The sequence below is a fragment of the Rhinolophus sinicus genome, chromosome 7, assembly GCF_057876585.1.
Source record: "Rhinolophus sinicus isolate RSI-liver-muscle chromosome 7, RSI-T2T, whole genome shotgun sequence".
Taxonomy (NCBI): Eukaryota; Metazoa; Chordata; class Mammalia; order Chiroptera; family Rhinolophidae; genus Rhinolophus; species Rhinolophus sinicus.
This window is the reverse complement of record NC_142507.1, coordinates 15,844,537-15,859,339: the sequence shown is the minus strand read 5'-3', so window position 1 is coordinate 15,859,339 and position 14,803 is coordinate 15,844,537. Positions and strand designations below refer to the sequence as shown.

General features: G+C 33.8%; 1 protein-coding gene across 9 annotated transcripts in view; it reads left to right on the top strand.

The window, feature by feature from the left end:
* Positions 1-217: 217 nt before the first annotated feature.
* The window catches only part of YTHDF3 (YTH N6-methyladenosine RNA binding protein F3), a 33,886-nt gene continuing 19,300 nt past the window's right edge, over positions 218-14,803 (top strand). For 2 of the 9 annotated variants that reach the window (XM_019754566.3, XM_074319259.2), the window contains exons 1-3: positions 218-559; positions 1,053-1,077; positions 6,991-7,076. In XM_019754566.3, the coding sequence (XP_019610125.1) occupies positions 536-559; positions 1,053-1,077; positions 6,991-7,076 (135 nt within the window). In that variant the 5' untranslated portion in view covers positions 218-535. Of the gene's footprint in view, positions 560-657; positions 871-1,052; positions 1,078-2,504; positions 2,573-4,454; positions 4,600-6,990; positions 7,077-14,803 lie in introns of those variants that run through there. The other 7 variants (XM_074319258.2, XM_074319256.2, XM_019754563.3 and 4 more) reach the window with 7 other exon arrangements.

Sequence of the window (14,803 nt, the reverse complement as noted above, 5' to 3'; positions counted from 1 at the left end):
CCGCCTCCCGACGCGCGCCCTGCTGCCTCGGGGCCGGCCAGAAGGTAGCCACCCAAGGGACCCCAAAAGTTGGCTACGGCAGCCACACACGCGGGCTTGTCTCCTCGGCGCATGCGCTCGTGGGCAGCCGCGCGGCTCCTATTTCCGGTGACGTGGCGTGCGGGGGCGGAGCCAAGGTCTGTGGCGGGAGGGTGGGGGAGGAAGAGCGAGGTGAGCGCGGACGTCAGAGTGGAGAGCGGAAGGTCAGGAAGGCTCGGACCGGAAGTGAGACTAGGGAGTCTGTCCGCCATTGTGGACCCGAGAAGCGGAGAGCGAGAGGGGAAGAGGAGCGTGCAAGCGGAAGAGACGGGCCCCTTCCATCGACTCCCCAGCGCGAGGCCCTCTTTCTGGCTTCTCAGCGAGCAGCAGCGGCGGCGGCAGCTGGAACAGTCAACTCGGCCGAGGGCGGCAGCCAACTGCTGTGAGTGCTCGGGGAGAGGCCCAGGCGGCAGCGGCGGCGGCGGCGGCAGCAGCAGCTCTCGGGTTGCGGTGAAGAATGTCAGCCACTAGCGTGGATCAGGTGAGGGAGCCGAGGCCTCAGGCTCGGCCCAGGCCCGAGCCCCGGAGCTCCACCCTCGCGTGGGGCTTCAGCTCCTCCCCGTCGCCGCCGCTGCAGGCCCTATAACGGTGCGCCGGGCGCTAGTTGCTGCGGTCCTGCCGCCCGGCCTGGGGCGTGCGTCCTGGCCTCGGGAATCTGCGGCCGTGGCGGGAGGCCGCGGGGCCGCGGTGGGCGGGGGAAGGATTGCTCTTCAGGGCCTTAGGCCGCTTCCTGAGGGCGGCCGACTTGGGGCTGAGCCCAGGCGAGCTCGGGCGATGGACTCCGAGTGTAGGGTAGGAGGTTTAAAGACGGGGGCTAGTTGGGAAATTGGAGGCTACGGAGGATATGGTGGCTTTTAACTCCTACGCGGATGGTTTAAAATAACTTGTCTTTGATAACGCCTTTGATTATTAACACACTTTCCTTCTTTTCTTTTTTTCCTTCTCATTACGACACCTTCCGTCTTGCTACCCAGAGACCTAAAGGGCAAGGAAATAAAGGTGGGTTTGGATATTTTTATCTTATTCCCCAATGTTGGTTTCAGTGTTACTTTTTATGTGTTAGGGGCTTTTTGTTTGTTTTTGCTCTTTTGTTTTGTTTTGTTTTGTTTTGAAATGTAGGATTGAAGAAACATTCATCACAGCCAAGACAGCCAAATAAATGTTATCCAAACTTCGGAAGTTCCTTACTTTGAAGCCACTTTTGTAGAAATCAAAATGGAACAAGAAACAGTTTTCTTAGTTGTATTTCAGTTCAGGAAATATTATGACTGTAATGCCATTTCTTTAATTTTGTTATTTGTATTATGTAACTTCTGCCACAAAAATTAATATGTTAGTGTGTATATATATATGTATATATATATATATATGTAGGTAAATGGATATTCTGTTTTACATGTCTGGGTTACACTGGAACATGCAACCATATGGTATTCCATGTTACATTAGTGAAATTCTGTTACTCACTGATTCTATTGAAGTGAGTTGCATGAGGCAGTAACACGTTAGAAACCAATACTGAACAGGCAGGTCATCTTGCTATGCAGTCCTTATTTCAGGGTGAGACTTAATTTGGTGTTTTAGAAAGGACTGAAGGGAATAATTTGTGAGGTTCCTTCCAGGATTATGTGATTTACTAGTTAGTTTTTTTTAAAAAAAAGCACTACTGAAAGTAAAGCATTTTTTAAAATAAGTCTGTTTTGTATTTATTGATATGGAATAATATCGTCAGTCAGCTGACTAAAACATTATGGCATTGATCATGTGATATGAGTAAGTATAGAACAATAACTGCTTTCTTGGGACAGTGCCAATTAAATAACATTACAGGGAATTATATATTTATAACAGTTTGTAATGGGGGTTGAAATTAGACTTAATAGAATTATGCTTCCTGGGTTTTTTTTTTTTTTTATTTCAGTATCAAAATATGACCTAGAAAGTAAGATCACTAGATTTTTAGATGTAATTGAATTTATTTGTGCTCTTTATAGTCTTCAAGTTTTATTTGTTATAGCAAATTTGAAAGAAATAGGTACTATATACACAGCTTAGGTAATTTTCTTTGAATTGTACAATTAATTTGAGAATTTGTACATACCAGGTATATGGTACTGTATTAGGTAACAAATGTATTGCTTTGTTTTGATTAAAGATATATTTTCTTGGAGTATAAACACTTAGAAATTTTAATTTCTAGAATTTAATTTTTAGTTAAGATTTTAATTTTAGAATTGTTTTCTATGAGGATAAACCTCAGAATTTGATACTCTTGATTTATTTTGAGTTTTTAAAAACGTATTTGTAAATTTAAAAAGAATGATCTATTTAATTTTTTGCTAGTCTTCTCATTAGGAAGTATATAGACTTGGAGATAACGTGAAATTTGTGATCATTATTGCCTAGCATAAATTATTTTATCCTAGATCTGTGGGGAGGTGGCACTTTGCAAGGCTATTTGAAATGCTAAGTGTTTTGTGTTACCTGCTTTGAGGTAAGTATGCAAGTTCTATGAAGTACTTGTTTGATCAAACAAAATAGAGCATCTATTTAGTAAGACATTAAGTTTGATTCATGACATAGTCATTTCACTTAGGTATGTCCTAGTGACATCTTTGATAATATAGATACAAATGATCTACAAACAATATTGCATATTGACCATAAATAAATATCTTTTGGTTATTAAAATTGTTTCAACCCATCAGTATCACCTTTGTTAGATGTATTTAGACACATACAAAATATTTATTTGGATAGTTCTTTATTCCAAGAAATTTATTGTTCAGTTCATAATTTCATCTATGGATTGAATGATGGACTGGGATTCCTAGGAGATCTGTGTTCCAATACTGCTTGTGGCTACTGAATTGCCAAGTGAGCTTGACACATTGTACCTTTTGGTTAAAATTCCTTCTCGATCTATAAAAGTAGTAATTCTAGTCATAAGTCCTTTGTGTGTTATGAGGATTGTTGTAATTATGATAGTCCACTGCTCTAGAAGGCATGATATTTGCTAGGTTTCTTTTCACCTTTCTCACCTCATCTATTTTTAAGGTGCAGGAAGACTATTGCCTAAGACATGGCAGTAGGGGAAAAGTATTGGCCTAAAAGTACTTTTAGGAAAAGTACTGGCCTAAAAGTATTGGTAATCATTTAAGATGCTTTAAAATAATAGATAACTACAAGTGCACAATACACATATACATTACTTATATTTTTATGCCTCTGCAGGGAGAATTACAAGGCGAAGGCAGCATCTCCAGTGAACTGATACAAGTAGCTGTGTGTGTGTTTGAGAAAAACTGCATTAGCTGACATGATTTTCAAGCTAGTGAAATTGTTTTACAGTTACTCTGTTTACTTTTGTGAAGCCGAAAGCAAAGTTATTTTTCTTGAACTACAGCCTCAGTATTCTTAAGAACATGATTATTAAACTTGAATTCAGAACTTACTAAACTTATTGAAACTACATGTCCCTGAGTTGTCCGAGTTTTGAAAGTAGAAGCCTTTTCAGTTTATATGATTTCAAAGATGCTGTATTTCTTTTCTAAATTATCTTTAGTTGATAGCATTAGCTTTACACCTGGCTTTAGTGTCTTTGATTTTCTGCTAAGTGTTTTTCTGTCTGTCCTTAATGACATAAATGCACTAAAGGAACTAAAATTTAAAAGAAATTCTATATCAATATCTTAGTAAGGCAAAAAAATGCTTTTGTAGTATAAATAATAATTTTAGGTTTACTTGTTTATACGTTTGAATTTGTTTTAATTAATCGATTGTTCCTATGTTAAGTATTATTAGCTTTCTTTTTATTATCCTTAGCTAAGGTAGTAATGAAAGATAGTAAAAATTTAAGGATAATTATTTACATATTGGTCCTTATTTTAAAACTGACTTTATGTCACTTTTGTTTGTTTAGAAGAAATTTTGCTTGCTGGAATAAAAGTGTACTGTTCCTTTTCCTGCAGGCACCACAGAGAACTAAGTGTCAGATCCCATACTCCCAGTAGCCTCAGGCCTTGCTACCTGCCTGCTTCCTCCTACCCCTTAAATTTATAAATAGGCAAATATATGGAAAGGAATTTATCTTTTTGCTCCTTCCCTCTCCCTTCCCCTCCCAACATAAGAGACACATTTATTGTTTGGTACAACTGCAATTTAAAATAAATTTAGCTATCTTTTAGTGTTTCAGAAAAGTAGTTGAAAATGCCTTGTATTTTGGCAATATTCTTTTGTAACCCTTCTCCCATCCCCCATCCCCGGAAATGATTGCAAAGCACTTAACTGTCATTTTAGGCTTCATTTTATTATTAATCCTTAAAACATTCCTATAAGGAGATAGAGGGTATATGGTATTGTCGCTGTTTTTGTAGGTGGGAAAACATGATGCACAGATCTGTTGACTTTCCTAACTTGATGTAGTCAGACCAGAGCAAAGAATCATCTGGCTCCTAAGGCCCATGTTCTATCTTGATTTGACTCTGCTTCATAGAGCAGAGGAAACAGGCGAAGAATCATGTAAGTCATCTGTTCTTTTTTCCCTGAAGAACTTGTACAGACTATGGAACTGGCTTTGGATTTCATTACTATTTTATGGCTTTCAGTCTCCAAGATACTAGAGTGTCATCAAGGAATGTTCAAAAACTAAAGTCTTTAAGACAGTTGAATTTCTTAAAGAAATGTATGTTTCTGAAACTCAAAGGCTAGGTTATTCAGATTCTAATTTAATGCAAATTGCTTGTCAGTATGCATACAATACTTTTAATTAAACATTTTTTTCCTTAGATTGACCTACTACTTGAGTAATCTTTTAAGACTTCAGTTATAAATGACTGTAGAGTATTAGTGTGTGTGACTGTTTTGTTCTTAGTCTCAGCTTCTTAGAAAAAGAGAATAGAACAGAGGAGGAACTAAGCAAGAGTAGTGTAATACATATTTAGATAAATTTTTAAGTGGGCACTTTTTACTGTATTAGTATGGATTAAATTTCTGAGAATCTAACGAATATAAGAAATAGATCATTGTAATTTTGAAATGGGTAGCTGTTTCAAATATGTGCCAATATGTACTAGTGTAATAGCCCATATTGTAGTGAGGAATTATTTTTGAAGAGGTAAAAGACCATTCATAACTTTGATAAAACCAGTGGTAAAGGAGAATGGGGATTTAGAATCTCTTGTGCTGATATGATTAGCCCACCAGAAATAAATAACCTGAGGTTCCCACCTCTTTATTTTAATTTCTGGTAGCTGTTAACATATTTAAATTCTGGGGAGCACTTTTGGCTCAACCATAGCCATGATGCAATCCTTTTCATATAGAGTTAAAACACCTCAGTGGAGCCAGGATCAAGTTGACCTTCAGGTTGCTTTTGTAGTCTTTAAAGAGCAATGCAGATCATAAGAGGTTTACTTTGAAGAAGTAACAGAATAGTATCATTTCTGAGGCTCATTGCTACTCAGTGGGAAGCAAAAAACTAAGGGATTTCACTTGTCTTTGCTCCCATGCTATTGTCAACTCATTACTACATTGTAGGTGATCTAAACTCAAATTAGGGAAAATAAAAATGGTTTGTGATTATAAAACTTAAATCTATTGCCCCCAACCTTAACTTGCAATACTTTGAGACATTGTAATCTTCAGATTATGAGGTTTTTTTGTTTCTAAGAGATGAGTCCACAATGGGATTTACAGATGATGTAATACAGAATTGTACACCTGAAATCTATGTAATTTTACTAACAATTGTCACCCCAATAAGTTTAAAAAATAAATTAAAAAAAAAAAGAGAGATAAGTCAACATCCATCAGAAAGGTTCAACTTTTTTAATCTCACATGTTTCAAAAGTAGTATGGAATAATATATTTACATAGACTTGCCAGCACATCAAGTTTTAGCTTTGTGAAAAAAAAAAAAAACTGTGGTCATAAAGTAATTTTTAGTCCTATTTGGATTTTGTAATATTTTATGTAATAATATCCAAGATTACTGCATACTGTCTGAATACTCAGATGAGGTGAGGTACGTAGGTACTGTTAAAAACCTCTTTGAACAGAGAAGTCAGAATTAGAGGCTAAGTCACTAACTAGAGATCACCCAGCTTCTCAGCGTTGGGTTTAGGATTCAAACCCAGGACCTTATTACCTCAAGTGTGCTCAAAAATACTCTGAGACAGTGTTAAGAGAATAACAACTGTATAGAGCATTTATGGAAATAGTCTGAACAGCTATGGCATTATAAATTATTCTGAGTGGTTTTCTTGTGTGTTGCAAAAGTAATCATGATTATCCGGTTGTCTTCAGTGTCTGAATTTTATTTGTACTTTCATGTGAAAGTCTTCATAATTTTTTGGTTAAAATTAAGGCCCTCTTTATTTAGATTTTTTCATGATTATATTTATTGTGATATTGCTTCAAAAGAATTTGTCACTTTCTTTAACTGGAGACATTTAAGATACTGTAACTTTAGTTACAAAAAAAGGTATATTTACCTTTATTGGACTAAGTAATAGATTTAACAAAGAGGACATTCAGAAATCTCTGTCTATAATATTTGAAGTGGTATTTTAGCTTCAAATAATAACAGCGAACCTAATGTTTTAATTTAACTGTTTGCTCACTACAGAGTGAAATTGGGATATTTACTTTGTTTTTGGTAATGGCAAGTGTATGTATAGTTTGTATTTCTCTAATCTTGGGCTTATCTATACAAGATTTGTAAGTCTTTGGTGGCACATAAATGTTTGTATCTAAAATTAAAGTTAATCCTTAAGAGAGTTTTTAAATGAAAAGAACAAAGAACTCAGGATGACTTTTATGAATTGGTTTGAAAAATACTGAATATGTTAGGTTATTCTGTGAGTTTCATAAAGACAATTACATGACATCTAATAAAAACATATTTTTTAGTTTCAGTACAAAACGGTTCGATTCATCAAAAAGATGCTGTAAATGATGATGATTTTGAGCCATACTTAAGCAGCCAGACAAATCAGGTAAGTCTGATTGTCCTATATTTAGGAAATTAAACTTAAATTAGTATTAATTGATTTTTCAAATACATATTTTAGTTGAATGAGACTAACCATAATAGGAGTTAATCTAGTGTGCCTGCATAATAGTGAATAGCAGTTAGGGGTTTATGGCACAGGAGAATTCTTTAAAAATCACAGACAGTTGAAACTAGATTATGAAATATAAAGATTTGAAGATGAACATTATTTGTATGTATTACAGTTAGTTTTTCTTGAATGTTGAAAGAATTTAATCTTTTAATGTCACTGTCATATCTTCATAGCCAAAGCAAATTACAAGGTTTAGTTAGCTAGAAATTTGGGGGAGAGTACTATGTGCCTGAAATTTTTGGTTAAATGTAGTGTTCTTTATATAAGGCATTCCCATTTGAATTTCACTGATAAAGTTTTAATATAACCTGGTAAGGTAGGGAATAGATAAAGAGCATAATAAAGATTGTAAACACTTGCTTCTATATTGTAGGCATGGAGCATTCCATGAAATCAAATAGTTGGCTTTTGAGGTTGTTTTGTGTTTGAATTTTTCACAAATCTTGTGAATTTATATGCAGGAATAATTTCAGTTAAAACATTGAGAAATAAAGGGGTATTCTTTGGTACCATTTCTGTATCCATTTCTGTTTGTTAATAAAAATGTAGCTACTAGAAATAAATTTTAAAAAATAGATTTTTATTATTAACCAGTTTCTTTAGGGAGAACATTCTGGAATGAAACTGGTTTTGTTTTGCTTAAAAAAAGATATATGAAAAAAATGTACCTTGAAATTTTAACCTCTAGTTTTTTAAAACTATAAAAGAACAAATAAGGAACCAAATATTACTACAGAACTTTACAGATGTAGAGCAAATGTGAACAAAATGTAGTTTCCAGTTTGTGTGATTTAGAATTATTTTTAGGACTGTAGAGAGCCATGGTTATGTTCCACCTGATCTATCTCTTGATGATTTCTCCTTTACCACCCTCTTCTATCTGTTGATCTACATTCTGAATATATGTTAGGAGGGAATAAATAAATGAGAGAGAAAAAAAAACAGGTGATAAAATCTGTGAAAATTTGGCTACTCTTAAAAGAATGAAAGAATTCATATTTATATAATGTACTTTATTATCTCAATAAGAAATTTACTTTCCAACTAAAGGTTGTGAGAGAATTTATCATTGGAAAATAGGAGAAGATCGTTTGTTGTGAAATGTAGTGCAAGTTTTAAAAGAAACATTATTCTGTTTGTGCCCATTTAGTAACCTCAGTTAATATTCCTTATAGCAAGCAGGGTTTTCCAATTATTTTGAGAAATTCTTATATGAGGTGTAGTAGGTATTCTCCCCAAAAGGTGTTTGTGATCAGATAAGTTTGGGAAGTTTATTTGGTCTAAATAATTGAATTGTTTTTTTGCTACTTGATTTCATAGTTTATTAAAGTGTAAAATGAATTTTCTAAGACATGGATACAGTAGGCAGATCCTTTGACTTGTTCAAACTCTGTTTTCAAGGAATTGTAGTGGATTGTAAATGTTTGAGAGTTGCTACTGTAAGAATCCTCATTTTACTTGGTAGCAGATATTTTGTAATTCATTTGTCACAGGGGCTTAGAAGATTGGTAATTTGGCATTCCACAGAGGCCTGCCTAAGGGAGACTGGGGGAGGGCACCCTGGGCCCCACCCGTGCGGCAGCCAGAGCTGTGCTCTGCTTTTTATCTGTTTTATTATATATTTGGGATTTTGCATAAGATTTCATTTGTAGTACAACTTTAAAAGTGTTAGAAAATTATTTTTTAAGAGTATAAAGGCATTTACCTTAGTGAACCCAATTTTTAAATTGTGTTATGAAAGCTTCCTTATGTTTCCAAAAATATCTATAAAAGATTTGTTTAAATATGTTTAAATGGAAGGTCTTATGCTTTATATTAGTTAAATCATTTTAACTCACGATATTTGAATCAATATATTCATGTGCTTTTAAAGTTTGATACTTGCAAGGCTGTATTTTACTTCCCTTTCCTTGCAGTACTAATGAATAGGTTTTCAGCAATCTTTCTGTAATACTAAAAATAATTATCTGTAATCAAGGTACATGTTTACCTTTTAAAGGGCAGTAACACTATAGAATATTGAAAATGGTATATTGGAGAGAAAAAATGGAAATTAGCTGAAATTTGAAAGTAAGTTGTACAAGAATTTAACTTACTCATAATTACTTAGCTGAAATAGAAAAAAGAATTTAATTGACCTTTTAAAGTGAAAACTGGACTTGTGAAATATCTCAAGTAATTATTTGCATATTTAAAGTTCTGCGGCTACTCGTAGGTCATTGTACTGACCTAGCTGAAATAGTTGTTTAATTTTTAAAAATTTCGACTAAATACACAATATGACTTTAAATCCTGTCATCTGATTTTAATATTATAAATAAGAGAAATGAGTCTTTTGTCCTGAAAGGTGTTTAATGTTTTTGCTTAATTTAAATTGTTTTGTATATTTAAATCCAATTCACATCAAACCCAGGCGTATTTTAAAACAGATTGTTGGCCTTTACTTCTGTAGTAGCATATTTCTCTTATTTCGTAGTGCTCATTTTCTTAGGAAATAATTTTTACAGTAATTTTAAAAGTAAATATCTGTACTTCGGTCTTAAAATTAGTTCTTTATAGTTCCACAGAATACTCAGGTTATTAAGTTGATCAGAAAATTCAGGTTTGATTGGTACTATTAAAGATGCCATATAAATTTGAAGAATATATTGGAAAAATAAAGTTTGAGTTTGTCTGCTTGTATATATAGGGGAATAAATTCCTAGAAATGTTTATCAGGGAAGAGGTATAGAGAACAAAGAAAGTAAAATAATATGAATTTTGTTATTTTTCTGTCTGTGCTCTTAGTTAAGGTTTTCATTATCTCTGCCTGCTGGAATGATTTCCTAAGTGGTAATTCTACATTCTTACTCAGCAGTCTTCTTAAAGTCCAAGTCTGATTATGTCATTGTCATGTTAAAGAATTAACACAGCTTCACAACACTTCCTTCCCTATCTCATTTTTGGTCAACTTGCTCCTTCTAACTTACTCAGGGAAATAGGACTTATTATTGTTTTCTGAAAATAGAATTTTCTTTCATGATCTTAGTAAGTATGATTTACACGCACGCAGACTCATATGTCTATCACTTCATGAAGTCTTTTCTGATTCCCCCAGTTACTTGCACCCTTCTCTTTTTACTAGAGTGTTTTGCTTTGTTTGTACTTCCATTACAATACCTATCAAATTACAGCATAAATATATTTTATTTTCCCCGCTAGACCTGTGAAGTCTTCCAGGTTCTTCACCTTTTTGTTTCCAGTGACAGGCACTTTAGTCTGGCATGTACTAGGCATTTATTAAGTATTTATTGAATAAGAAGATATAGAAGATACAGATTATCTTCTAGAATTAGGGAATGAATAACTAGTTATGGTTGGTAAAATATTCAGGTTACTTGAGTAGGGTGTGTAATACATTTTTCTTATGACATTCTTATGTCAAAGTATGCATGAGTTATATGCATAGATTAGATGTGCATAAATTATACTTTCTGAAAAGTACAATAATATTTTTGAAATAGAGGAAAGTGCAAATAAGCATTAAAAGTACATACTAAACTTCACTTTTTTGTTTTTAATTCAGAAGTGAGTTCTGGAGTTTGAAGTAGTACCTCAGGTTCTTAATGGAAAACAGTTTTGTTTTACTCTGTGCAGAAATACTATTATTGGTGAATAATGTGTCAGTCTTTTATTGAACTTCTAAGACATTGCACAATATTCTTTCTTGGATATTTGTATATTTATGAAGTAAAAATAGATATTAAGTTACGATAATTGAAAGACTGTCAGAGTTGAGTTGTATTAAAATGTCCTTGGGTCAGAAGAGTGATCATGAACTTTTTCTTACTGTTCAAGTTTTCTTTGAGAGAATAGAAAAACAATTGACCTACACCACAAGCCTAAGGGATAATAATTATAAATGATTTTGAAATTCTAAGGAAGAACTGTCATTCTTCTGTATTTTAGTTTTCACATTAAAAAAAACTGAAGGTAAAAGCTTAACTGGTGTATTTCCCTATAGCACTTTGCAATTAACAAAGATTTTTTTTAAATCTTTACAATTGAATAGAGTAGTAGGTATTATCCCCATTTGAACAATGAAGAAACAGAGTTAGAGAAATGAAATGATCTGAAGAGATCACTGACGTAGAAAGTGGAAGAGTACAGAATTCAGCTCATATCCTTTCCAACTACATTACACCATGACTTTATACTCTTAAACTCTGAACTGGCTTTGAAATTATATGATGTACTTGATCATTAATTTAAATTTTAAAGAGGCAAGTTACCCTGTATTAACATAACTATTATTGGTTGAATATTTAATGTGTCCTAGGCACATTAAGTATCTTCATTGCCTTTTAATAGATGAGAACACAGTTCCAGTTGTAACTTGGCTATTGCACGTGACTGATAAGTACTTGGGCTGAGATTTGAATTTACTCATAGATGGCTCATGGCTTTACTTCAACATTATATTAAATGACCTCTTCAGGTTGTGTTTCTAAGTTTATGTTGTGGGTAAAGGGTCTGTGCATCTGTTCTCACAAGTAAGTTTATTACATCTATTGATTATTATATCCTTTTATATGTAAAATCATTTTTCCCTTCCAGTTGGTTTTTTTAATATGAGGGAAATACCAAAAATTTCATATCACTTTGGTTAAAGGTCATATATCTTTAAATAACAGTAAAATTTCACTTAACGATTTCCAAATTATGAATAAACTATCTTCAAGTGATTACATAAACTTGAAATCAATTATGTCTCATAACTAGGTTTGAAGTAACAAGTGGAAGTTTTGAGTTGTTATTTTCCATCATCAGTAAGTGGAAATTCTGTTCCTCTTCACTACCAAGGTGCATTTCTCTAATTGATATTCCACCCAGGTAGCAATTGAAAATTTATGTTAAATTTAGCAAAACGTTTAAAAATATTTCCAGTGTAATCAAAGCTCTACTGATTCAAAATGTGTTGACCATATCTTTTTTTTTAAACGTTGAAGAGTTTCCTATAACTTTGTTCTTACTAGAACCCAAACCGAAGCCTTGCCTTTTTGAAAGGCGACTGCCTAAGTTATTTTCATAGAGCTAAGGAAAAAAACATCTCATTCAGCTAAAACTACTGAAAGAATTGGGAAATAAATGGTTAGCGTTGTTTGATAAACTGGAAAAAGCAGGCCATTTATCCAACATACTAAAGGATTCTAGGTGGTAGTGATAACACTGGACAGCTCTGTAGTCAGATAGGGACAGTAACACATCCCTGTTTATTAGCGTGAGCTGTCTGTCTGATAGGCCTTTGTGATTAGTGGAGCACATTTTAAAGTAGTTTAAACTAAATGTTTTGGTAAAATTCACTAATCTAGGGGTGAAGTAGTAAAAGTCATGATTTTTTAAAATAATTGAAAAGGTACCTAATCAAAGCCTTCACACTCAAAAGGGGTTGGGCCTTTTCCTGTCCCAGACGTGACAGAATTGGCAAAAATTTTTTCCCCATTAATCTTACAGGTTGGGGCTTTCTTTTTTTAGGAATCAGTACAGATTAAATAATCAATTCAAATAGGATCGATAAACTGTGGTCCAGTGACCACATCCATTCCATAACCTGTTTTCTTTGAGAAAAACCCTTGAGTTGGCAGCCATTTAAAGGGTTGCTTTAAAAAAAAAAAATGTATATGTGACTGTGACCAGAGACTGTATTTGGTTTGCAAAGCTTAAAATATTTGCTCTTTGGCCCTTTAGTTTGCTGACCCCTGAATTACACTATAGATATATTAGGGTATAGATAAATTAGGAAGTTGGTGTGTAACTGTTGTGCACAATATCTGCATTTCTGATGGTGAAATAAGAATATCCAAAATAAGTTTTGAGTGTAACTTTGCAAACATTTTATTAGGAAGAATGAATTTAAACTTTCTACCTGGTCTACTTTTCCACTCCTACATCCAGATGAGGACTCACTGAGTCCCCATGTCAGTGCCAACATTCGAAGTTAAAACTGTGAAACTGATTACGTCCACATTTAGCCCAGCTCTGCTCCTTTCTTCCTCCGTGTGGAATTTATTCACTTCCCTGTGTTATGTGTCTTTTGAACTGTAGGTTTTCTTTTAGAATGAGTATCTTGTATCAGTGTTTTCCACAATTTAGGCATTTAGTAAGTGCTTAATTAGATAATAAAGTAATAAAAGGATACCTTTAGTGACTTTAAACTTTAAAAAACTTTAAAAAATCTTTTAATCCATTATATATGTTCATTTATACTGGCTGAGTATCTGTTCGTTTTATTAAGCATTTTAGAGTTTTTTTTATATCACAGTGACTTCCTTGTCAGTATGAAGCACCAGGAGTACTTTTATTTTTGGCAAATAATTCAGTGATTGAATTGTGTGTGTGTGTGTGTGTGTGTGTATCCATGGCTAGTAAAGTTTATTCATTAATTTCTTCAATAATTTTTTTCTTTGAAAACCATTGTTGGTAATTTTGAGTTTCCCTCAGGCTCCTCTTGTATTTGTATTTCAGTATAGCAGTCAGTATTTCCACTGTCGGTCTCTGTAATGGTGTCACTGCTATGGTGGTTTCAGAGATGCTCTTCATTTCCTTTATACGAATGTGAGCATCATTTGAATATATTTTCAAATATAGTTAATAATTATTCAGTATGGTTAAAGACTATTCAGCTAAATTAGTAAATGGTAACACATGTATTTCTAGGTTTGAATACAGTAAAATGTACTTAATATCAAGTGTATTTAGTCATTTTTTTTCTTTTAATAGTACTAAGTGACAGAATTGTTTTTGTTTTCAGTCCAAACTTGACTGCAAATAAACTTAGGTTATAATTATTATTGAAATGCAACCTTTGTTTGATCCTAAGTTATTCTTATTTTAGTTATATCAGAATCATTTCAAAGACAAAAATATTAGCTTTCTCATAGACAGTGGACAGTTGTAACAGTTGCAAGATGTGTCACAAAGTTCGTAGTAATAATAAAGTATCTCAGTTTTCAATGATTGTTGGCCTTTAAAAAAATAAACTGCATTCCAGATAGTACCTGTGATGTTTTTTTGTCATAAATTTATATTGGAATACTGTCTTGAGTGGGAAGGCAGTGGCAGAATAGTCCCAAGAAAGTAACAGAGGGAAAAAAAGGGGTAAACACTTTGCTCTGGGTAGCTTAGAATATCTATATAAATTAAGTGATTATTCAGCCTTCAAAATGGTGTTGACCTTTGCAAAGGGAGTGCTAGTTGCCCTAACTAGATTTTAGCTTAATTTTGTCTCCCTGCTTATTCTACAAATTCTAAAGCTATATCCAAGGCTTTAAAAAAAATCACACCTAAATCAAAGAGTGAAACTCTATTGTCAGACATGTTTTTGGCATAAGAAACCAATTTTCCAAAGAAATCCTTAAAATATTTCAGTGTTTTCTTTTTCAAAATGAGCAAGCAAAACAAAACAGATTTGGAGGATGCTATAGGTATGATCTTGATTCTTTTTTTCCTTCTTGGAGTTTGAGCTTTTCTCTATTTTGTCTTAATAAAAGTACAAAATTTAAATGCTGAACTGGATTCCATAACAGATATACTATAATTTAATTTCTCTATTATTAGTG